Source organism: Melozone crissalis, unplaced genomic scaffold, assembly GCF_028551555.1.
Source record: "Melozone crissalis strain CALT ecotype California unplaced genomic scaffold, PUWL_Pcris_2 ptg000108l_1, whole genome shotgun sequence".
Taxonomy (NCBI): Eukaryota; Metazoa; Chordata; class Aves; order Passeriformes; family Passerellidae; genus Melozone; species Melozone crissalis.
In genome coordinates, this window is record NW_026535885.1 from 532,256 (window position 1) to 555,548 (window position 23,293).

At 55.1% G+C, this 23,293-nt stretch overlaps 1 protein-coding gene across 1 annotated transcript in view; it reads right to left on the reverse strand.

Annotated features, from left to right (window-relative positions):
• Window positions 1–21: 21 nt before the first annotated feature.
• The window catches only part of ARID1A (AT-rich interaction domain 1A), a 55,797-nt gene continuing 32,525 nt past the window's right edge, over window positions 22–23,293 (reverse strand). The window contains exons 5-20 of the mRNA XM_054292255.1: window positions 17,250–17,490; window positions 16,895–16,984; window positions 16,101–16,268; window positions 15,089–15,404; window positions 13,611–13,756; window positions 13,422–13,531; window positions 12,382–12,591; window positions 11,744–11,951; window positions 8,293–8,425; window positions 7,817–7,989; window positions 7,520–7,670; window positions 6,364–6,495; window positions 6,188–6,284; window positions 3,612–4,476; window positions 3,196–3,326; window positions 22–2,975 (exon numbers count right to left, since the gene is read on the reverse strand). Coding sequence (XP_054148230.1) covers window positions 1,251–2,975; window positions 3,196–3,326; window positions 3,612–4,476; window positions 6,188–6,284; window positions 6,364–6,495; window positions 7,520–7,670; window positions 7,817–7,989; window positions 8,293–8,425; window positions 11,744–11,951; window positions 12,382–12,591; window positions 13,422–13,531; window positions 13,611–13,756; window positions 15,089–15,404; window positions 16,101–16,268; window positions 16,895–16,984; window positions 17,250–17,490 — 4,896 coding nt within the window. The 3' untranslated portion in view covers window positions 22–1,250. The remainder of the gene's footprint in view (window positions 2,976–3,195; window positions 3,327–3,611; window positions 4,477–6,187; window positions 6,285–6,363; window positions 6,496–7,519; window positions 7,671–7,816; window positions 7,990–8,292; window positions 8,426–11,743; window positions 11,952–12,381; window positions 12,592–13,421; window positions 13,532–13,610; window positions 13,757–15,088; window positions 15,405–16,100; window positions 16,269–16,894; window positions 16,985–17,249; window positions 17,491–23,293) is intronic.

The window sequence follows — 23,293 nt, forward strand, 5'->3', positions numbered from 1 at the left end:
AAAAAAACCCTTACAAACATCTTACCAAGATTTAATGTACATTTATTCTTAACACGTGGAACATATAGTATAAAGATTTCATACTGAATAAATGATATTCATTAAGCCAAAAAAGGAAAAAAGGGAGGAATTTACATCAAGTTTTTAGCTACATCGTCTGAAATACAAATATGCAGAATTCATCACTGAAAAATCTCAATTGTGTTTCTTCATCAGGAACTTCAACTGAACCTAGAACTTTTTCACACCTCGATTAGAAAGAAAACAAAAACAGGAAAAAAATAAACTATAAGTTGATTGGCTGCTGAGACAGCAATGACTTTATACACAGAGACCTGTACAGCATCCTCCAGGGAGGGATGTCTGGCAAGAGATTAAATAATTGTGTCTCGCTTTTGCAGGTCATCAACTCGTTAACTCGTCATACTATAAAGGGTGGGAGGGGACAAAACTGCAGGAGTCTCAGGGTATGTGCAATGTACAACGTCATATATATATACACACGTGGCAGCGCTGGGCTGCAGCTAAAGGTTAAAACCAGTTCTAAGAGGTGATCTCAGGGTTATTCATACAATCAAGGAGGAAGAGAGAAAGAGGTCAGGGTGTTGTAGGTTCACACATTATACTTTGGGGGAAAAGCCTTTTTTTCTCCTCAACATTAACTAAAAACATTTTTAAAAACTACAGCTTGCTGCTGATCCAGCGTTTTTTTCTTTTTTTTTTATCCATGTGAGACATTATTACAGTATGTTTACAGTTTAAGGTGTACAGTACATGGAGTTCTACACGCTACTGCACAGGCCTCCCTTGGACAAGGTCTGTTCACAACTGGTAACTTCTTGGTTCCTGCAAGATTGTGAATGTACAACGATAAACCACACAGAGTTCAGCAGTCACTTTTTGTCCTTCAGAGTTTACCATTAAAAACAGTTATGAAAGTGGTGCCTGTCAATGGGATAACACGGCAAGTCGTCTTTCCCCAAACTCACTGTAAACGACAGTAACTTTGGTTAAAATAAAAAAAGTCTTCTATGTAGACAGAACTTTGTCTCCTTTAATAAGGGACTGGGGACAAATCTGAGGGGCAGGGAGGGGGAGAGGGGCCGGGGAGATCCTTCCCCGAGGGAGAAGCAGGACAGCGCAGGGCAGACAGTGGATTCTGAGGTGGTTTTGCATAAATAAAGGGCAACAGTCAGTTTCTAAGTTCTCCACTCACGCACACGCACACGGGGGCTCGGATCCCACAGCTGTCATGACTGGCCAATTAAAAACAGTACATCGCAAATAACTTGTGAAACCAAAGAGTTCATCAAAGGCGACACGGAGATGTCCAAGAGCCGCGACTCGTACAAGGTGAACTCCGAGTGGTTCTCGTCCACCTTGGCCAGGGCCAGCAGCGCGCGGGCGGCGCGGCGCATCATGTCCACGCTGGTGGCCTCGAAGGGCGGGCTCTGCATGTGCATCAGCCCCGCCTGGCTCTGCTGGAACTGCGTGGCGGCCAGGCTGTCCTCCAGGAAGCCCAGCAGGTTGCCGATGCTGCCCTTCTGCACAGCGATGGCTCGGGCGGCCAGGCTGTCCCCCTGCGCCAGGTTGGCCAGCAGCACCACGGCCATCTCCCGGCACACCGGGTTCTTTCTGTCACTGAGGAACCGCACCATGGTGCTGTACAGCTTCTCCAGGCGGCTGAAGGGCGGCGTGGCCAGGATCAGATCCACGTTGTTGTCCTGGATGCTGAGCTTGCTGAGTGTTTCCAAAACCAGTCTCTGAGGGGAGAGGACAGCGTTGGGTCCCAGTGTCGGAAAGGGATCCTGGGCCTCTGCTGAGGGACACACTGCCCAGTGGAGGAGTCCATCCAGGATAGGCAAACAGATGCTTTCCGGGTAAGGGGAGAGGTCCAGCTGCCCAGAAATGTTGGCCAATGTGACCAGTGTGTTTTCACGCAGCATCTCCAAACAGTCCCACCACCACTCCACCTTGTTGCAGCTCACCCCTTGGTCCTGCTCCTCCTCCTTCTCGTAGGTCAGGGGCGCCTGTTTGCGTTCTGGATGCTTGTGGTGAAGGAGGATCAGTTTCCCTAGAATCAGCAGCAGCCCAGGGTGTTTGGACATTTCAAAGTCATTGCCCGGCACAAACGATAAACTCCTGATGATGTTGGAGACGCAGATGCAGCGCTTGGCCAGAGAGTCCTGCCAGTCCAGGAGGGTGCAGAGCGGCGTCTCGTCCTTACTGTGGGGTTCATCCTCCAGGATTTTTATATTTCTGTGGCTCTGAGCTGGACTGATGACAAAGGGAAACTTGCTGCTCTCCTTGGCCGTTTCCGAGGCTTTGCCCTCCTCCTCCTCGCCCGCCAGGGAGCCCGGGCGTGCCGAGAGCATGTCGTCCATGGTGGCAGTTATCCTCTTCTCCGCGGAGCCGTCGGGCGCGGGAGCCTCCCCTTCCCTGGGGCTCGGGTTGCTCTCGGCTGCTGAACGTTTCCTCAGGGCAGAGGAGCAGGAAGCTCGTTTGTGAGGCAAGGGCAGCTCGGTCTTGCTCTCGAAGTGTGTCTGGATGTGCTCGGTGGTGTCCCCGCCGCCGATGCGCCAGTGCAGGAGCCCGCTGTCGAACTCCTGCACCCGGCCCAGCTTGTCCGAGTAATCCACCACGAAGGGGTCGTTCTTCTGCACCACCTTCACTGGAAGCTTGTCAAATTTACTCACTAGCTTCTCCTCGCTGCTCTCCAGAGGTACTTTGTCCTTGCTCGAAAACGCGGCCTCCTCCTCTTCCTCATCCTCCTCTTCCTCCTCACAGTTCAGGCTCCGTGGCTCGTCGTCCTCCTCCCCTTCTTCAGGGGAGGAAGCTGAAGATTTGCAGAACCTTTCTGGATCTAATAGTGTTCTTTGCCCTGGGTCTCCTACCTCGTATTCCTTCAGGATTCCAAAGATCTCGATCAGGCAGCGCCGGAAATATTCCACCAGGAGTTCCAGCAAGCCTGGCAGCTACACGGGGGGAGGAAGGAACAGCGATCAGAAAACAACTCCCAGGGAAGGCCTGTGCACACACACAGATCACTCAGGCCAGGGAGTGACCACTCACAGCTGCTCACACCCCACGCTCCAGGTACAGAGGCTGCAGGAGCTGCTCATTGACACCTGGCTGACAGAAACCCCTGCAGCATCAGCACTTCAAAGACCTGTCCCAGAGAGCATCTGCACCCACCTGGCTGAGGTTGAAGGTCATTATGCTGTTGTCATCATAGAGCAGGATGTTTATGGTATCTAAGGCCCACGTACTTTCAGCCAGCAGCCCCGACTTCAGAGACATCATCACTCTCCAGGCTTCAGGAGTTCCTGTAACATAAACACATGACACTTCCAGCTCCTGCAGTTTCAAAACAAAAAGGAGACACTCGATACTGATTTGAACCTGTGAAGAGCAGAGCCTGGTTAAGATGATGGTAGACATCTACCACCAACCTGCCCACAGGCAATGCCAGAATAAGGGCTCAGGACACAATTAACCTGTAAAAATGCCTTTTTTTTTTCCAAAGCCAGCAGAGCCCCTCTGTACGGAAGGGCCAAGGCAGCACCAATCCCTCAGAAGGCTCCAGCAGAAGGGCAGGAGGTTCCCCTTACCGATATCTTTTGCCGTCAGCCGCCTCCTCTGCTTCAGCACGGGTTGCGTGGCCTCCACGGAGCCGGGCGGGAAGGTGATGTCCCGTCGGATCATGGGCGGCTGCACGGCTGCTGGTGTGATGTGCGAGGCAGGCACGGGCGGCCCCGCCTTCTGCATCTTCATCCCCGAGTGCAGGAACGGGGATTTACTGGGAGAAGTGCGGTTCTCCAGAGGTCTGGGCAGAGGTGCCGGGCTGGATACCTGAGGAATGTGATTCTGCATGCTGGGGGGGGTCTGGTAGTTGGACTGGGGGGGCCTGGTCATGGGGGGCACGGGGGCGGAGGGGCCGTAGGGAGGTTGCCGGTTCCCGTGGGAAGGCCACGGTCCCTCGTGGTTGACCCTCTGGTCTGAATGCAGCATTTCATCCGTTCGAGCCACCCCGTGGTAGGCGGGGCCCTGCGGCGCCGCGCCCGAGCTCTGCCGGTTGGGGTAGCTGCCGTAGCCCAGCTCGTTCCTGCCCTGCCACAGGGCCCCTTGCTGGGGACCCTCGGGCGCCGGCTGGAGGGGGCCCCCCATCATCTGGGGGGGGATGTTCTGCTGCGCGCCGGAGCCGGGGGCGGCCGAGACGCGCTCCCTGCCGAACTGGAAGGGGAACTGGCTCTGGCCGGGGCGGCGCTCGGCCGGGTACGTGCCGCCGTACTGGTTGTACAGGTCCTGCTGCGGCGAGGGCTGCGCCGGCGGCTGCTGGCTGGGCTGCTGCGGCTGCGCCGGGGGCAGCTGCTGCTGCGGCTGGCCCTGCCCCGAGCTGTAGGGAACGCTGTAGAGCTCGCCCTCGTGCCGCTTGGCGGGCAGCCCGTAGCTGCCGTCCATCGGCCGCTTGTAGTTCTGCGGGGACAGAGAGGCACAGACGAGGTCGGGTGAGTGGGAATTCGGGATTGTTTCTCTGCAAGGGGCTGCACTGGGAGGTGGCGCAATCACCATCCCTGGAGCTCCCCAAGAAACGCCTGAATGTGGCTCTCAGTGCTCTGCCCTGGGTGATGTGATCGGTCACACCTTGGACTCATTTATCCAGAGGTCTTTTCCAACCTCACTGACTCCATGAAACAAAAAGCCAAACCTCTGGGCAGAGTCCCCAGAGCCAGAGGATCTGCCCCACGGCATGGCCTGGGAGAGGCTCTGTCTCCTTGCTGGCTGTACCCCATGTGAAAGTTGGATCACTTGTTCCATTTCACAAGCCACGGCCAACTCCTTGTGGCTGCCTGGGGAGGTTCCCTGCGGATTCCACAAGGATGCCTCGGGGGCAGGAGTCTGCCCACAGAAAGGACTTTCCTGCAGAAAAGGCTCAGCTCTACTCTGCATTCACCACAAGCCAGACCAGACACTGGCACTTGCTTCCTTCCACATCCAGGAATTTTATCAGACCCCATTTCTCTCATTTCCCAGGTTTCTGCTCAAGTATCAGACAAAATGCATTAAAAACTGTTGTACTTCCTGCTTCTTCCTTTCCTGTGGATTTCAAAACACTTTGCTGAAAGGAGCAAGAAGGCTTCTCACCCCCAATTCTTTAAAGTGCAAACGGAGAAAACAGCCAACTGCTGCCCAAATTAAAATCCAGGCTCTCTCTTGCCTCCAAGGTCTGAGCTGTAGCTGCTGTGGAGGCTATTCAGACACTCCATGGTCGTAACTGGCTTCAGATGGAGCTCTAGGGCTTCAAAGATGACAAGTTCCAGAGTAACTCGAACTCTTGGCTCCGAGCCCCGTGGCTCTGGTTGCAGAGCCAAACTGCAGAGCAGTTGGAATTATTCTTAGCACAGCTCAGTGAGTGCCCTCTCTATACTCTCCTAAACCATAGGACTTAAAATTATCAGGAAGACATTATGGGTCCTGGCACAGATACAAAGAGCAAGTCGTATGTGAGGATTATGGGAAGGGATCCACGTTCATTCAAACTGTCCTGAAACAAACCTGATGGGTTTGGGAACAGCAAGGAGGAGGAGGAGGCAGCAGGGCCATGGAATCTGAAGCCTCTGGCTGCAGGATGGGAAAGGGAAGGACCAAAACAATCCCCTGGTTTGTGTAGAACAATCCACCTGAAACAGCTCTCCTGAATGATCCAGGACTTGCTCCAAAGAAAGTCATCACTTGGACCAAAAGTGTTACAGAAACAGGATGGGATTCACAAAGTTCCAGAGGGACAGAGGAACCCAATACAGCTCCCTGACCTTCTGCTACCTGACCAGAGCATGCAAACAACACAACCTCCATTCTCAGAACACTCTTTTGTTAACACAGCACTGGGAACGTTAATTAAAACTTTTTACAATTGTTTTCAAATGGGAAAAAAGTCTCATGTATAGAATCAGGATGGACAGGGCTTGGAGCTCCCTGGAAGTTGTCCCTGCCCATGGCAGGGGGTGGCCCTGGATGGGCTTTAAGGTCCCTTCACCCAAGCCACAGTGTGATTCTGTGATGAGGTACCCAATTCCTCACATTCATAAAGCAAAAGCACAGCCCTGAGAGTTTCCATCTTCCCCTCTTCACAAAGAGCCCAGGTAGAACTCCCAGTTGAGCCAGCTGGGATCCCTGCATCACCCACCTGCTGCTGCTGCTGATACATGGTGGTTTGCTGGCTGGGGAAGGGGCTGCCCGAGGATGTGCCTTGAGTGGAGAATTGATTGCCATAGGAATCATGTCTGGAGAAGAGAGAGATGTGTCAGTGTCCCTGTCACAGGCTGGCAGCCCTGGCTGGGGACAGCAGCCCCTGGCACAGACCTTTGCTGCTGCTGCTGCTGCTGGGGGTAGCGGCTGGGCGAGTACATGCCCGAGTCGGGCGCGGCGGGCAGGATGCTGGGCTGGGGGGTGCCAGTGCCCAGGCTGCCCTCGGGCCCCAGCCCCGGCTCCGTCCTGTGGGGAGAGACAGAGAGAGCCCCACGGGCACTCAGGACCCAGGGAAACAGAGAGAGAGAGCCCCACGGGCACTCAGGACCCAGGGAAACAGAGAGAGAGCCCCACGGGCACTCAGGGCCAGGGAAACAGAGAGAGAGAGCCCCACGGGCACTCAGGGCCAGGGAAACAGAGAGAGAGCCCCACGGGCACTCAGGGCCAGGGAAACAGAGAGAGAGAGCCCCACGGGCACTCAGGACCCAGGGAAACAGAGAGAGAGCCCCACGGGCACTCAGGGCCAGGGAAACAGAGAGAGAGAGCCCCACAGGCACTCAGGGCCAGGGAAACAGAGAGAGAGCCCCACGGGCACTCAGGGCCAGGGAAACAGAGAGAGAGAGCCCCACGGGCACTCAGGGCCAGGGAAACAGAGAGAGAGAGCCCCACGGGCACTCAGGACCCAGGGAAACAGAGAGAGAGCCCCACGGGCACTCAGGACCCAGGGAAACAGAGAGAGAGAGCCCCACGGGCACTCAGGACCCAGGGAAACAGAGAGAGAGAGCCCCACGGGCACTCAGGACCCAGGGAAACAGAGAGAGAGCCCCACGGGCACTCAGGACCCAGGGAAACAGAGAGAGAGAGCCCCACGGGCACTCAGGACCAAGGCAAAGAGACAGAGGGAACCTCACAGGCACTCAGGAGCCTGCGTGGCACAGGCTGCTCAGCACAGCCATGGCAGAGGTGCCCGAGGTGCCCCGGGGAGGACAGGGCAGGGTGGGCAGGGCAGGGTGGGCAGGGCAGGGCAGGAAGGGCAGGGCAGGAAGGGCAGGGTGGGCAGGGCAGGGTGGGCAGGGCAGGAAGGGCAGGGCAGGGTGGGCAGGGCGGGCAGGGCAGGAAGGGCAGGGCAGGGTGGGCAGGGCAGGGTGGGCAGGGTGGGCAGGGTGGGCAGGGCAGGAAGGGCAGGGCAGGGTGGGCAGGGTGGGCAGGGTGGGCAGGGCAGGAAGGGCAGGGCAGGGTGGGCAGGGTGGGCAGGGTGGGCAGCACCCACCTGACTCTGTCGTAGGGGGCTCCGTAGGAGTAGTGCTGCCGCTGGCCCATGGCCATGTTGCCCATGCCGGGGCCGGCGGCGCGGTTGTAAGGGTCACCCATGCCGCTGTTGGGGCCCTGCCCTGAGGACATGAAGGGGTCGCTTCCTGGAGCTGCAAGAGAACAAGAACCACTGAACACCCCCTTAGGGAAAGACACCTGAGGCTCTGGGCAGGAAGGGCGAGCAGGGGCTGTCCTGCAGCGTTTCCAGCACCCAGCCAGGCAGGGATGGGGGCTCCAGGAGAGGAGGATCCCTCACCTTTCCTCATACTGCTGTAGGGATCTTTATTTGGCTCGTAAGACATGCGACCCATCATGTCAGAGGTATTCATGCTGGGCTGGTACCCTGGATTTGGAGTCATGGAGTTCCGTTTCTGGAACGTGGGATCACTGCCGTCTGCAAAGGCATCCTGAAGGCCCACCGAGTTACTCCTGCTCCAAAAAAGCCCCACAAACACCACATTACAGAGGTCCATGACAGTCCTCAGGATACTCTTCCTCACATGCTCCCTCTCAGGTGCTGCCATCCCCTCCAAGGGCCAGAGCTAAGAGGAACTGTCCCTCCACAACACTGTCCTCAGACCCAGCCCCAAAACTGTAGAACACTCACACACGATGTTGCTGTCAGCCATGAGGGAAGGAGCCAAGCTGTGGAGTCCCACCAAAACAGACACCCAAGGCCCCATCATCTGCAGCAATGACCCAGAGGTGTCACCCCCAGCAGTGGTGCCATACCTGATGCCTGGCAAAGGCGGCATCTGACTGTGAGGCGTCGAGGCTGGCGTTGGTGGCTTCAAGTCCCCTCCTTCTGCCATGGAGCTGCTGGTGGACTGAGGTGTCTGAGGGCCCTGCATGGAGCCTGAACCCGCTGCAAGAGGAGGAACGTGGGGTGAGCGGCCTCGCACCCTATGGATGCAACCCTGAACCTCCCAGAGTCCTTTGAGGAAGAGACAGATGAAATACGGCCAAGAAAGCACGAGGAGCTCGGCAGTTCAAGGACAGGCTGGGCCAGGCTCCCCAGAAGAACCCAAAGCTGAGAGGTTGTGTCTCTGCTCATCTTAACCCCGTTCCCTTTTCCACACCATGGCCCTGTGTGGTGCTTCCCACGTTATCCTGTCAGAGCTGATGCTCTGGAGGGCACCACGTGGCAGGAACGTGGGGCTTCTGCCAAGTGACAACAACGCCCGATGTGCCTGTCACCTTCACGTCCCCCAGCCAGGATGGAGGGCTGGAACGCCGTCCTGGGAGCCCCAGGATCTCCCCAGCCATGGAAACCTCAGCTGAAGGAGGCTGCTCTGCCTGCTCTGCCCTCCCAGAGCAGTGAATTCACCAGCGAAGCACCACTCCCAAGGATTCCTGGAACAGGGAATGCGCACAAAACCCGTCCAGCAGGTTCCCTGCAAGCCCCAGCTTTCTGCTCCACTGAGCCTTGACCAAACTCCCCTGCGCAATCCAGTAATCCAGCTGTGCTGCAGCTGCAGCAGCTCTCCCCAGGCCCGGGATCGCTGTGACAGCATCAGCTCAGGTTCAGCCGCTCCTCGCAGCTGGCAAGAGCTGAACTCTTAATTAATGTTTCCATTAGTTCCGTCCCCAGCACCCGATATCCCTCAGCCTCAGCCCTGCCGGCTGATGAGTCATTTCAGCTATTCATTAAAATCCTCCGAGGTCACGTCCAGGCCATGTTTGTTTACACCCCACCTTCCTGGCACCCTGTCCTGTGCTCTGCGACTCCCTGGGCCGGGAGGGCTGCAGGAGGAAGGGCAGCAGGAGCTCCTTCACTCACAGCCCCTGCCTGGCAGCCCAGCCCCGCTGAATCCCCCAGGAACGGCTCTGGAGGAGGCCCTGGGACATTCCCCGAGACATTCCCCAGACATTCCCTGCCTGCTGCCATTTGGTGTTTGTCCCCAGCTCCCGCTGTCCCTCCCACTCACAAACGCACCCGGAGCTGGAGCAGGGCCAGCTCCACGCTCTGGGAATTCCAGCCCAAGGTGCCTCCCCGGGGACTCTGCCAGAGGAAACTCCCAGTGCCCATGAGGGAGTGCCCAGCGCCCTCTGGCCACCATCTCTGGGGCACTGCTGGCTGCTGAGGGTGTGATGGACACTGCATGGACGAGCCCTGGCACCAGCAGCTCCGCCTCTGCAGCCTTGGGAAGGGTTAATGGAGAGCAGCACAGTGCAGCCCTCACCATTCCCGAAGTTCTGCAGGAGTTAATTGGGCAGAACAGGCTGAAATGAAGAGCGAGCCAATGCCAACAGGTCGTGAGGTCTGCAAGGAGAGCAAACCACGTCTGTGGGACAGCAGAGCCCTTCAACCAAATTATGAAATGGCTTCAAAACGTCCCTCTGTTGTCCACAGGTTCCCAAACAGGGAATTTATTCTCATCCAGGCGATTCCCTGGGGACAGGACTGTGGGGCCTGGAAGAGCAGCATCCACACTGCCCTAGGGCTCCTCAGCCTGGAGCTGGGCTGACTGAGCAATTTCTGTCTGCCCCACACCCCCAGGCCCTGGGAGGAAGAAAAGGAAAGTGAAAGAGGAGCAGGGACAGCTGAGTGATTCAGCAGAAAGCATCAGAGCCACCAGCCAGGCTGCAGTGCTGCCCTGCACGTTCCCAGTGTGGGAGCTGGAGCACCCTGAGAAGGGTTTGAGCTGGAAATGCAGCAGGGTCCTCCCAGAGCACGACCCAAACGTGCAGAGTTTGGGGTAAGAGCCCTGCAAATTCCTTCTGCTGAAGCAGGAGCTCAGCCCAGAAGGCAGAGCCAGGCCCTTCCCAAACACCACGTGAGCTAAAACAAAACAAAACCTGATGCAGCACCTAATCCACTCTGACACACACCTAGAGCTACAGCAAGTCTAAAGTGGCTTCCTAAAAGTCTCAGCTCTCTCCAAATAAACTCCAAATGCTCCCAACATCTTCGTTCCACTGCACTGGGGGGCAAGAAAGAGGTTTTGGAAATAAAGTGGGATTGGATTTGTGGTCTAGTTCGGGCAGAACTCAGACCCACTTTGGACAGAGTTCAGTCTAATGACACAAAATTTACTTTATCCTGCAGAACACACAAGGCTGAAGCTCCATGGGGCAGCTTTCCTGACCAGTGACAAGACAGGATTTAGTTCTTTACAAAACCCCCTGTAGCTGGAAGGAGAAATGTGGTGCCCAGCAGAGCACTGGGACAGGCCCACAGTCCCTGAAGGGTCCAGCAGGGCTGGGACACAACTGCACTGCAGGCAAAAGAGCTTCATTATTCTGCTCCTCAGGAGCCAGACGAGCAGGGTGCCAGGTTTCACAACCAAAAAGGCATTTTTTTGCAAACATTATAGGAACTTCAAAGCAGACCAAGTTTTTGTTTCACCTACATGAGCAGGCTCCTGACCAGAAAAAGCATCTGAAGATTTTTAGTTATAAGACAAACTGGAAAACTCAAGCTTAAAGGAGAGTTGGCAAATTCAGCAGCAATTCAAGCAATGAACTCAATGCAAATGAGACAGAAAGGATCAGACTTTCCAAAGACTAAAGAGCACAACGTGCATGGCTGGCCTGCATGTCTTTTCTTTTTTTTGTTTAACAAATCTGAATTGAGCATTATGCTTAAATATTCAGAAACAGGAGCACCCCCTAAAATCTGAAACAACAGCAAAGGTGCATTTTAAAGTTTCCTAAAGCATGTTGTAGGCCTCCAGTGCTCAGAGCCCAGAGCCCCAGAATGCCCTCCCTGGCTCCTGCTGAGGGCTGAGAGCAGGAATTCCTGAGGAGGGCGAGTGCACACCCACAGGCAGCCTCTCCTCCAGAAGGAATCACTGGCACAGTCCAAAGCAGCTCAGCTTTTGCAGTGGGCTCCCAAACAGGAGCAGTAACGGGGGCTGCTGCTGGAGCCACCCTGCAGGGAAACTCCAGAGATCTCTCTCCTCCAGAGAGACGCAACAGCAAGCACAGAGGTGTGTGTGCGTGTGTGTATTTTCAGATTTTCCTCTTTCTCAAGCTTAATCCAGAGCTTGGACACACAAACTGAATCCCAAGAGGCTCAACTCACTCCCAGTCTCACCCACTGCCACTTTACCAAAGCACTTTTATCCTGCACAGCCAGAGAACAGGGTGGGGGCTTTGGCAGTTTGGCCCAGCCTGGCCCCCAGCACGTGCCAGAGACCTCTTGCTCACACAGCCCTGCTCAAACCAGGCCTGGCCTCACCTGGAGACGGGGGCTGGATCTTGGTCTGGGATTTCTTGGAGTCAGCAGCTGCGAAGATGTCGGGCGGGGGGTCCTCGCCGCGCTCGATCTTGCACTCGAAGGCGTACAGACACTGGATGTACTGCTTCTTCAGGGAGCTGGCCGCGCTGCTCGACGTGCCCACGTTCAGGTTGGTGGCCAGCTCGCGCCACTTCTTGTTCTTGTTGACCTGCACGAGCAAACAGGAGGCTCTGAACTCCAAATCCCAGCTGGACCTCCTCCCAGAGGAGACATCAACCCTTCCCAGCTCACACAAAGGATGCACTGAGGGCCAAGCACAGCAACCCCAAAACCACTGAACTCCCTTCTTCACCTACAGGAAACTTTTCACATTTCCAGGGACAGATTGCAAATCAAATTAGGCACGAGGTCAGCTGACAGCCAGATGCAAAGACAAAGACAGTGTCACCAATCTTTGCACTGGGCAAGCAGGGAAAAAGGGCTTGGATTGGATCTGGCCACAGACAAAGGGGGAGCAGACATCTGGCTCCCTTAAAGGGTGCTGGGTTTTATTTACAGAAATAAAACAGATAAAATGTTAAGGCTAAATGGAAATGCATGGCTCACATCTGGCCCCAGAGCTGATCTTTGTCACTGACCTGAGTCAATCCCCCGATCTCCTTGACAGAGATGTAGAGCCTGTACAGGTCCAGGGGCTTCCTGCCCACGGCTGGCAGGTTGGTCATGCCCATGGCCTTCTCCTCAGTGAAGGCCAGGTATCGATCCACCCACAGCTTCCTCTCGGGCTCCCCTCCCAGCTCGTACAGCTTGGTGATCTTCTCGTTGGTCGTGGTAGAGGAACTGGACTTCTAGGAGAAGGAAAGAGAGATCAGGACTGAGCGGCACCACAGCAGCTCCTCCATGTCCCTGGCCCTGTCTCCTGTGTCCTTCACCACCTGGAGTGGAGGCAGAGATGGCTCTGGCACTCCAAATCCTTACTTAAGAATGAGCTCCTGAACTAGAGGTGTTCCTCAAACCTGGTATGTTCCAGGTGAACCCCAGACCCAGAACTGAGCGTGTTCATGGCACATGAGATTCCTTCACAGCACAGACCAGCCCTGATTTGTGGCTAAGAGCATTCAACTCCTCTTTTGCCATAAATAAGACAGGCAGATGCCAGAACACAGGAGCAGAAGTGAGAGATCTCCTGGATCTCCTTGCTGCTGGCACGGGGATCAAACCTGCTGAGCATTTGTTTTCCTTCAGGTAGCAAAGGAGGAGACCAGGGGCTCAGAAACTGCTTTTTTGGTGGGTCTTTTGAAACTGGCAGCAGCAATGCAAAGAAAAACACTCCCTGAAGAACTTGTTTGCCTCCCTCTTCTGGCTTTGATACAGGATTAGTGAGAGGTCTGTTTGCGAAACAACTGCACCACTTTAGTTACCACGTCCCAGCTGAGAGCCGACTCCCTCCAGGCCCACTCCACCAACAAACTCAGGTTTGTTTACGCTGCTTTTGGCAGTTTCACTGTGGCAGGTAATAATTCCTAATACTGAATTTGTTTTCCAGGTGAAATCCATGTCTCCCACAGGACTGGGAAGCGTTCCCCTCCACTGTTCAATCCAACACAACACATGGCTTTATTTCCCTGGATGCTGAGGAGGATGGGAGTCAATAAAAACAAAACCCAGAACGTTTTACCTTTGACTTGGATTCTGCTTTGGGCGTCCCATCTGCCTTGTTGTTCATTTTAGTTGCAGGTGTTAATTTGACATCCCCGAGTCCCATCATTTCAGGGCTGGCTGCCATCCCTGGGAAGTTAAAGGGATCTTTAACACTGATTCTCCTTCCATGCAATGACATCAGCGAGGTCCTAAAGCTCTGGCTTACCTGCAGAGTTGTTGGCCATGTTGCCCCCCATGGGGTAGGGGGGGCCCTGGGGGTTCATCATGCCAGCCATGCTGTTAATTCCCTGCCCATAAGGAGGTCCAGTGCCCATCATTCCCCCCTGGTTCATGTTGGGATAACCAGGAGGCCTGGAGGAGCAAGAAACACACAATTACTCCACATACCAGGCACTATTGGAATATTGCCTTCTGAGGAAGCAGCTTTGCTAAAAGAAACTTTAAAAGGAGAAGGAGAAGTAACTTGCCCCAAACCAAGAACAAAGATCAGGTGCTCTTGTAAAGCTCAATACCTAGAGCCCAAGCCACACTCTCAAGAGAAAAGGGGATGCAAACCCTTTGGAAAGTGGGACTTGAGCTCTGAACATTTTCACCCTTCATCTTGTTCCCTAGATCCACAAACTGAGCCTCATTTCAGTTGTGAAATTGCCTTTAACCTGCAGACTCTGCAGCCCTGGGCAGTGTAGTGAGGATTTAGAATCAATGTCCTGGGCTGGAAGCATTGTTTTCCATGTATCCCACACACAACTGTGGCTCAGACTCCTTCCTCAAAGGGACAGGCTTGGGTGCCTTTATTGGGGTTTGGGAACTTGAGCCTTGGCAGGCACAGGTAAAAGCAAGAGGCTGCAGGAGCAGCCCTCAGGTGAGGACAAAGAGCAGGGTCCAGTCAGACAACAAAGAATCCACCACTTCTGGGGGAACCCAATTTAAGAGCACGTTCATGGCTCCCCTGGCATTCTGGTAGGCCACACACACCTACTCTGAAATGGGCAATAAAGGGGAAAACAACCACAGAGAACTGTGCAAAGTTCAGAGCTGAATTCCAGCTCCTTTCCCACAGCTGCTCATCAAGGCCCTAAAAGGAAGAAGTTCCTCACAGTGGACAAGCAATGCCTTGGATCACACACACAGCTGGGTGGCTGCTGGGTTTAGGGGCTGCAGCACAGGGGCAGCATCTCCAAGTCACCCAGGGAACAGAGAACACCAGAAAGCAAAATGCAAAACCAACTGAAGGCATCTCAGAGTTAAATAATTCCCCTGTGAGCATTAAAAACTCCCTAAGTATGTCATAAATGATGTATGGAGTGCTGGAATGGTTTGGGCTGGACAGACCCTAAAGATTTAACCCCCAGCATGGGGCAGGGACACCTTCCACTATCCCAGGCTGCTCCAGGCTGTGTCCAACCTGGCCTTGGGCACTGCCAAGGATGGGGGAACCACAGCTGCTCTGGGCACTCCAACAGACACAGAGCTCCTGCAGGGTTTACTCTCTTCCTTTTTAACACTTCACTTGGGAACCAAATGTCCATGAAGGACAAAAACCTCCACAAAGGACAGACACCTCCACAAACCTCTGTGAGCGTTTCCCCAGTCACTCCCAGCCCCGTGCAGCGCGGTGTGCCAGCCCTGTGCCCAGCCCCGTGCAGCGCGGTGTGCCAGCCCCGTGCCAGCCGTGCCCCCTACCTGTTCTGGATGGAGTTGGCAGCGGCGTGCATGGCGGCGGCGGCCGCCTCCTGCGCCTTGCGGTTCATGCCGGCGGGCGGGGGGCACATCCCGCTGCCCACCTGGGGGGGCATGTTGGCCATGTTGGGCCCGTAGGGCCGGCTGCCCATGGCCCCGTGGCCCATCCTGCCCGGGGGCAGCCCGCTGTACGGGGGCACGCCGCTCTGGCCGTGCATCTGGCTGCCCGCCCCCATGGGGTTCATGCTGCCCCCCATGCCCGGGCTGGGGTAGTTGGCGTTGGACATGGCGTTGTAGTTTGGCTGCCTGGGGTACCCTCCTGGGGAGAGAGCACAGGGGAACGCGGCGTCACTCACCCCGTTCCGTTCGTGAATCACCACAGGAATCCTCTATCGGCAAATATTTAAAGATCGCTAACAGAGATGAGGGGGAGTGTTCACACCTCAACACAAAGTCAAAGTACTTGGATATAAGCCACGTAAAATGTGTTTTGACACAGCCAAGTAACAACATCGATTCAGAAGCTGCCTGAAACTCTCCCAAACCTCAGCCCAGCATAGAGAGCTAAATGGCCCAGGACAGGATGGAAAATCCCACATTAACCCTTCCCAAAACAGACATCATCTTCCTCTCCAAAGAGAGCCATCCCTTTGTCACAATTACATGGGAGGCACAACCTGCTTATTCCTAAATAAATTGGAAGAATCCTACTTTTAGAAGTACAGCTATCCCTGAAAGCAACATATCCCATCAATCTCAGCAGGAGCAAAGCTCTGGTTGGTATTGCCCACAGTTTAAGAGGGGACAAATCAAAACATTTATCATGGAATCGTGGAGTGGTTTGGAAGGGACCTTGAAGATCATCCCATGGGCAGGGCCACCTTCCACTATCCCAGCTTGCTCCAACCAGGCCGTGAACACTTTCAGGGATGGGGCAGCCACAGCTTTTCTGAACAACCTGGGGCCCCAACAGGACACGAGGACAGAGAGAGGCCTTTGCTGGCCCCGTTCCCACCTTGAGGTCCGTACTGGCCGCCCTGGGGTCCGTAGCTCCCCATGGAGTTCTGCTGGTAGGGCCCCATGCCGGCGTGCATCTGCGCTCCCGAGGACTGCCGGGGGGATAAGGCTGAGCCGGGCTGGGGGGAGCTGTACTGGGGCATCTGGGGGTTCCTCTGCATGTACCCTGCAAGCCAGGAGGGAAAACAGCGTTAGTGCAAAGCATCCCGAGCTGCCGGTGCACGCACGTGTGCCAGGGAACAGCCCCCAGCACCGACAGAATCCTTCCAGCAACAGCCTGCACACATTTTAGTGGCTGCATTAAGGAGCCTGTGTTATCTGAGCAGATAACAGATCCAATTTCCTGTTTTAGTCAGGAAAAAAAACCCTTAGTGTCACAGCAGAAGCCAGTACAGCTCTGCAAATCCTTGGGGCTTCTTGTTCTTGGTTTTTGTTCACTTGTTTCTTTTCTCAGGGTGACAACTCTATACCTTCAGCCAGGAGAGCTGAAATTTTACATGCATTTTTCCCCCCCAAAAATTTTACTCTCTCAAAGGGCAAAGGCACACAATATTGCTGTGAGCACCCCTTGTTTTGAAGCTTAAAGCATGTTAAAAAGCCAGAGAAAACATCTTAGGAGCCAAAGCACCAGTTTGGATGGAACATTCAGAGGCCAAACAGCCACCAAGAGCTGAATTTACTGCAAGGTGCCCCGACACTTCAGCCTGTGTTCCTGGGGCAGCTTTCCAGCGCTCAGCCCCCAGAAGCCAGGTGCCCAGGGCAGGGGGCTGGAGGCAGCAGGGTGGCACCCACCTCGGTCCTGCGCGATGCTCGACTGGTTCATGGAGGGGTGCAGGATCGTGTCCGACTGGCCACTGGGAGGGCGGGGAGGCATCTGGTTGCCTGGGCCACAAAAGGACACACGCCGTCAGCACAGACCCCCACACACCCAGCAGGCACATCCCAGAACCAAAACGAGCCCAGGACAAGGGGAGAACAGCAGCAAGCGGTCACTCAGGCCGGAGCAAGGGCACTGCTGGCTCTCCAGCACCCCAGCCACCCCAGAAACCTCTCACACACACCAAGGAGCTCCGAGGAGCTCAGTGAGCGCCCAGGGCAGCTCTGGGCAGCACAGCTCAGCCCCAGCAGAGCCAGGGTGAGAGGTTACCTGGGACTGCAGCAGGGGACAGGGGGCCGGAGCGGGACTGAGCAACGCTGGCTGGAGATCCAACTGGGGACGGGGAGGGTCCTCTGATGCCTGGCAGGTGAGGAGAGGTATGTGGCGAGAAAGGAGACTGAGCTGGGTTACTCTGCTCTCCTTGGCTGCTGGAAATCCCTGATGTGCTTACTCCAGGGCTCAGGGCTCCTTCGGTCCCCATGGGCAGGTCATCTATGGAACCAGACAGGTCCTGCAGGGCACAGAAACACATCAGAAACCACAGAGCCACGGGCTGCTCTCTCACACACTGCTCAGGAGGAGCATCTGTCCCCGGGCATGCTGCACTCAGGAGTCAGTGAACTCTGTTTGCTGCTGGTACCAAAGGCAGCTGCCAGACGTGTCCTGTCCTGCTGCCAGCCTGAACCCGGGAGCTCCTGAGCTGGTTTGCTGCTGGCCCAAACAACTGGCTAATTCTCCTTTTAATTCAGTTCAGAGGTGGGAAGGTAAAGAATGCATCAACAGCACACGTAAAGCTGCAAACACAGGAGACAGTCCATGTGATCATGGCTTGGAAGGGAAACGTGGCTCAGCCTCTGAAAGACAGAAAACTCCTGCCTCACCATAATTAATTCATAAACCTCCTATGAGCTGGGAAACTACTCACTTGAGATGGATAAAAACAAACTAAACAGAGATTTAAAAGAAAACCATAAAATACTCTTCAGGGTTCCCACTTCCCTTTCTTCAAAGACAGCAAAAATTAGCAGTTACTGCATCAACCTGTAAAGTTTAGCTTTTCTCAAAGGCAAGGCTAGAAAACACCCTTCCTCCTGTATGTATTCACCTTGCAAAAGAAAAGCACAAAAAGCCTATGAGAGCTGAACCCTCCAATTGCCACAGCATCAAGAACCAGCTGGCAAGTGTGGAATGGGGCTAATTCCAAGGAGCTGATGTGCAGATCAGATCCAGCATGCCCAATTGTGCTGGCTGGCTGCTAACAAGGTGCATCAGCTGCTCAGGCTTGGCCTGCACTCAATGAGTCAGGAGCAGCCCCAGCCAGAGGAAGTGGCAGCCTATTTGAACAGAAAGCTGGGAAGTTGTAACTATTCCAGGGATTAGATAAAATCGCTGCCAGAGGTTCAAAGGATCACGGCAGGTGAAGAAGTGGAGGCCAAAGCTTACCAGGACTTCACTTACCCTTCCTAAGTCTTCCAGAGCAATCAGCTCTGGATCTGAAGGGTTCTGGGTGAGCCCCGAGGGAATCCCAGGTCATTCTCCCTGCACAGAACTCAGCTGAGCAGCACAAGCAGAGCCAACCTCATTTAAACCCCACGGAGAAAGGCCGAGGCAGCTGATAAATCACCTGGCCAGCCTGGTTCCATTCCCACTGAGAGCACAGCTCCTGGTCCAGCAGCAGGGCAGGGAACGTGCTCCCAGCCCTGGCAGTGCCCAGGGACCTGGAGCAGACACTGCAACCCACCAGCCTGGGGGAGCAGAGCCCCCAGACCCAACCCAGGGCTGTCAAAGGCTCTGACAGCACAGGGACCTGGAGCAGACACTGCAACCCACCAGCCTGGGGGAGCAGAGCCCCCAGACCCAACCCAGGGGTGTCAAAGGCTCTGACAGCACAGGGACCTGGAGCAGACACTGCAACCCACCAGCCTGGGGGAGCAGAGCCCCCAGACCCAACCCAGGGGTGTCAAAGGCTCTGACAGCACAGCCAGGACGTGGAACTCAGGGAGAAGTGGAATTGTGGAGGAATAAAAGCCAACACGGTGACACCCAAGCACCTCATCACCCTGTGGGACTGGGACATCCAGAGGGCAGAGCTGGGCCTCAGCACCACCTTCAGCTGCTCCAGCACAGCAATTTCCTCTGTTTTAATGGAATTTGAACAAAATACTTCTACCAAATGCTGGCCAGCGTTGCTTTGGAGCTGCAGAGCCCAGACACTTGGTGGGATGATTTAGTGCAGAGTGTGTCCTCCCTCCCCTTCCATTACTGCTCCTGTTGGAGAGCTCATTTCCTGCACCACAGTCTCTGAGGTGTATTTGCTTACTGCTCAAGTATTATCTTCCTGAGGGGAAAAAAAAAAAAAAAAAGCTTTGTTTTATTTCAATGAAAGCTAAAAAACTGCAGAAAAAGCCTAAAAATAGTGTCTGAGATCTCTTGCAATTTTCACTACTTTCCTATTGTAACATCAAAAGCATTGCTCCTTTATGCAGCTATTTGGGTGTTTTTCCCTGGACAACTTTGACAAATCCCACATTCCTACTGCAGAAACCATCTGAAGTGGGAGTAAAGAGACATTATTTCCAACATTTTGCATTAAAAAGCATCAACCAACACAAATAATCAAGAGCAAAACACTCCTCTCACTGAGATTTACTGCACCCAACTGCAGCAACTGATACAAGACACACAAAGAGATTCCCCCCGGAGCCCATGAAGGGATCACAATGTCCAGAAACCAGTTCAGGCCAGCTTACAACTGGATGGAAATACTGGCATGTCCCTTCAATACGTGAAGGTGGTTTTACTTTGAATCACCAAATATCTGCAAGACATAAAACAAAGGAACGTTAAAAACGGTTTGAAAATTAACTCCTAAGAAGCAGATAACAATCTGCAGAGCTCATGCCTTTCACCTTGCCTGTGCATCAGTGCTTTAGTACTCAAGGCATTTAAAAACATCCCATTTTAATGAAGCAGGTGGGTCCTGGGTGGCTGTGCCCCATTGCTGACACACCAGGAGGGACCCCCAGAGCTTCAGCTGCGCATCAGGCTCCCAGATTATCAGTTTCAATGAGTTGGAAGTGAATTACAGATCCCCCTTTCCCAGCTGTTGGGACATGAGCTGAAACAGGACCGTGAAAATCGAGTAACTCCTGAAGTGACTTTCACCTCCAAAGATAGGTAAGTTTTATGAATTCCAACAATAAAGTCATTTCCCAGCAAAGAAGGGTTCTGCCAGCACAGCAGCATTTTCTGAGTGTGTTATTCAGCAGGACTGAGCTGCTCAGAAGGGAAACTCCTGCAAGGGGAAGGAGAAAACATGGACTGGAGTGTCTGAGCCCCAGCAGCTCATCGGGGGGCAGCTGGTTCCCTCCCATCAAATTCCCTCTCAGGATGTCAAGCACCAGGGGTTAATTAAACCTGAAAGACACCTCCAGCTCTGCCACCCCCAGAGCGGGGGAAAGGAAATCCCTGCACCTCCCTGCAGCCCGTTAGCAGAGAACCTTTAAAACCAACGAGAGCTGACGGAAATAACGGAGCCCTGCTGCCGTCAGGGGGTTCTGGACGCAGCCCAAGAGCAGAGGGCCTGCGAGGTTTCCTCTGCCTCCCACGAGCACCAGGAGCAGCCCTGGGAAGGCACAGCAGCAGCACAAGGGCTCTCCCCTCTCCCACAGCACAGCCAGGCAGCCCAGACAGGAGGTGAGGCTCGGCAGCAGCAGCTCTGCCAACTCAAGGAAACGTCAGGGTCTGGAGAATTTCCTCACGTGTTTCCAATGTGTTTTTTATGCATTTTATTGCTCATCTGCCATGCAGATCAAAAACGCTGGAGGGATTCCAACTATTTCACACAGAATCTCACACTCCAGGCTGGCTGCAGCCCCAAAGCCTGAGTTTCTTCACTTGAAATACTGCCCAGTGTTATTTTGGGATGTGACCTGATAGCGGAAGCCCACGGGGACCCGGGGAGGGAGCGGTTCCAGCTGTGAGAGAGAGGATGCCCGAGCAGAGCCGGTGCCAGCGCGGGGCTGTCAGTGCTGCTGACAGCAGGGACCAGCACAGCACCTCCTGCTCACACACAGACCCTGCTGCAGGGACCAGGGCAGCACCTCCTGCTCTCACACAGACCCTGCTGCAGGGACCAGGGCAGCACCTCCTGCTCACACACACAGACCCTGCTGCAGGGACCAGGGCAGCTCAGCCTGCTCACACACAGACCCTGCTGCAGGGACCAGGGCAGCTCAGCCTGCTCTCACACACACAGACCCTGCTGCAGGGACCAGGGCTGCTCAGCCTGCTCACACACACACAGACCCTGCTGCAGGGACCAGGGCAGCACCTCCTGCTCACACACAGACCCTGCTGCAGGGACCAGCACAGCACCTCCTGCTCACACACACAGACCCTGCTGCAGGGACCAGCACAGCACCTCCTGCTCACACACACAGACCCTGCTGCAGGGACCAGGGCAGCACCTCCTGCTCACACACAGACCCTGCTGCAGGGACCAGGGCAGCACCTCCTGCTCACACACACACAGACCCTGCTGCAGGGACCAGGGCAGCTCAGCCTGCTCACACACACACAGACCCTGCTGCAGGGACCAGGGCAGCTCAGCCTGCTCACACACACACAGACCCTGCTGCAGGGACCAGGGCAGCACCTCCTGCTCACACACAGACCCTGCTGCAGGGACCAGCACAGCACCTCCTGCTCACACACACAGACCCTGCTGCAGGGACCAGGGCAGCACCTCCTGCTCTCACACACACAGACCCTGCTGCAGGACCAGCACAGCACCTCCTGCTCACACACACAGACCCTGCTGCAGGGACCAGGGCAGCACCTCCTGCTCACACACACAGACCCTGCTGCAGGGACCAGGGCAGCACCTCCTGCTCTCACACAGACCCTGCTGCAGGGACCAGCACAGCACCTCCTGCTCTCACACACAGACCCTGCTGCAGGGACCAGCACAGCACCTCCTGCTCACACACACAGACCCTGCTGCAGGGACCAGGGCAGCTCAGCCTGCTCTCACACACACAGACCCTGCTGCAGGGACCAGCGCAGCACCTCCTGCTCACACACACAGACCCTGCTGCAGGGACCAGGGCAGCACCTCCTGCTCACACACACACAGACCCTGCTGCAGGACCAGCACAGCACCTCCTGCTCTCACACACACAGACCCTGCTGCAGGACCAGCACAGCACCTCCTGCTCACACACAGACCCTGCTGCAGGGACCAGGGCAGCTCAGCCTGCTCACACACAGACCCTGCTGCAGGGACCAGCACAGCACCTCCTGCTCACACACACACAGACCCTGCTGCAGGGACCAGCACAGCACCTCCTGCTCACACACAGACCCTGCTGCAGGACCAGGGCAGCACCTCCTGCTCACACACAGACCCTGCTGCAGGGACCAGGGCAGCTCAGCCTGCACACAAATCCCTGCGAGTCCCGGCCTGGCAGCACAAGGAGCCGAGGGTTTGTGCTGCAAACAGCCGGGATTCTTTTATCTGGCAGCAGGAACCAGCACCCCTCTATCTGATAGAGCTCATTTGCTAAACAAACAGAGAGATGAAACAGCCAGAAACGCTGAAGATCAAGGTAACAAAGTGCCAGAGGAGCAGAGAGACTCGAGGCTCGGCTCCGGCCCATCCCACTGACCAGAGAGCAGAGGGGATTCCTGAGCAGGGACTGCAGCCTCCCCTGCCCGTCCCAGCCTCGGCCCTTCCACGTGGGAAGTGTGGGGGAACAGGGACTGATCTCACACCACCAGGTCACCACACAGCACCCAGGGAAATTGTGGTCTGAGATGGGCATGTGCTGCAGTTTATAAATTCTGTAAGGCCAGTTGTTTCCATAGGATGCTCACAAGCAAGACCAGAGAACAATGGCTAAATTTATTCCCCAGTTCTCTCTGAAAGGGAAAAAGCTTCTTCCTTCCTTCTGACTGAAATACTCACTTTCTATTACAAGCTCCTTTTCTGTGCAGTTGCTTTTCCACTTACTCAAGAACTACCAACATTTAAAAATCACAAGCTTGTCCTTTCCTTCCCCTTTATTTCCACACCCAAAATACCTCAATCCTCTCCATCACAACAATCACACAGCTGACTGGCAGGATCTCCCTGCTATTTTGGGGACATGGATAGACTCGTTCCTCCTTTGGCAGCACAGACAAATCCTGCCTCTCATGCTCCACAGAACACTTTCTCCTGGAGACTTCCCCATGCTCCACTCACAGCACCCCCACAAAGGAACCTGAGGTTTTCCCAGATGTGACAGGAGGGTCTGGAGAGGCCCTGCAGC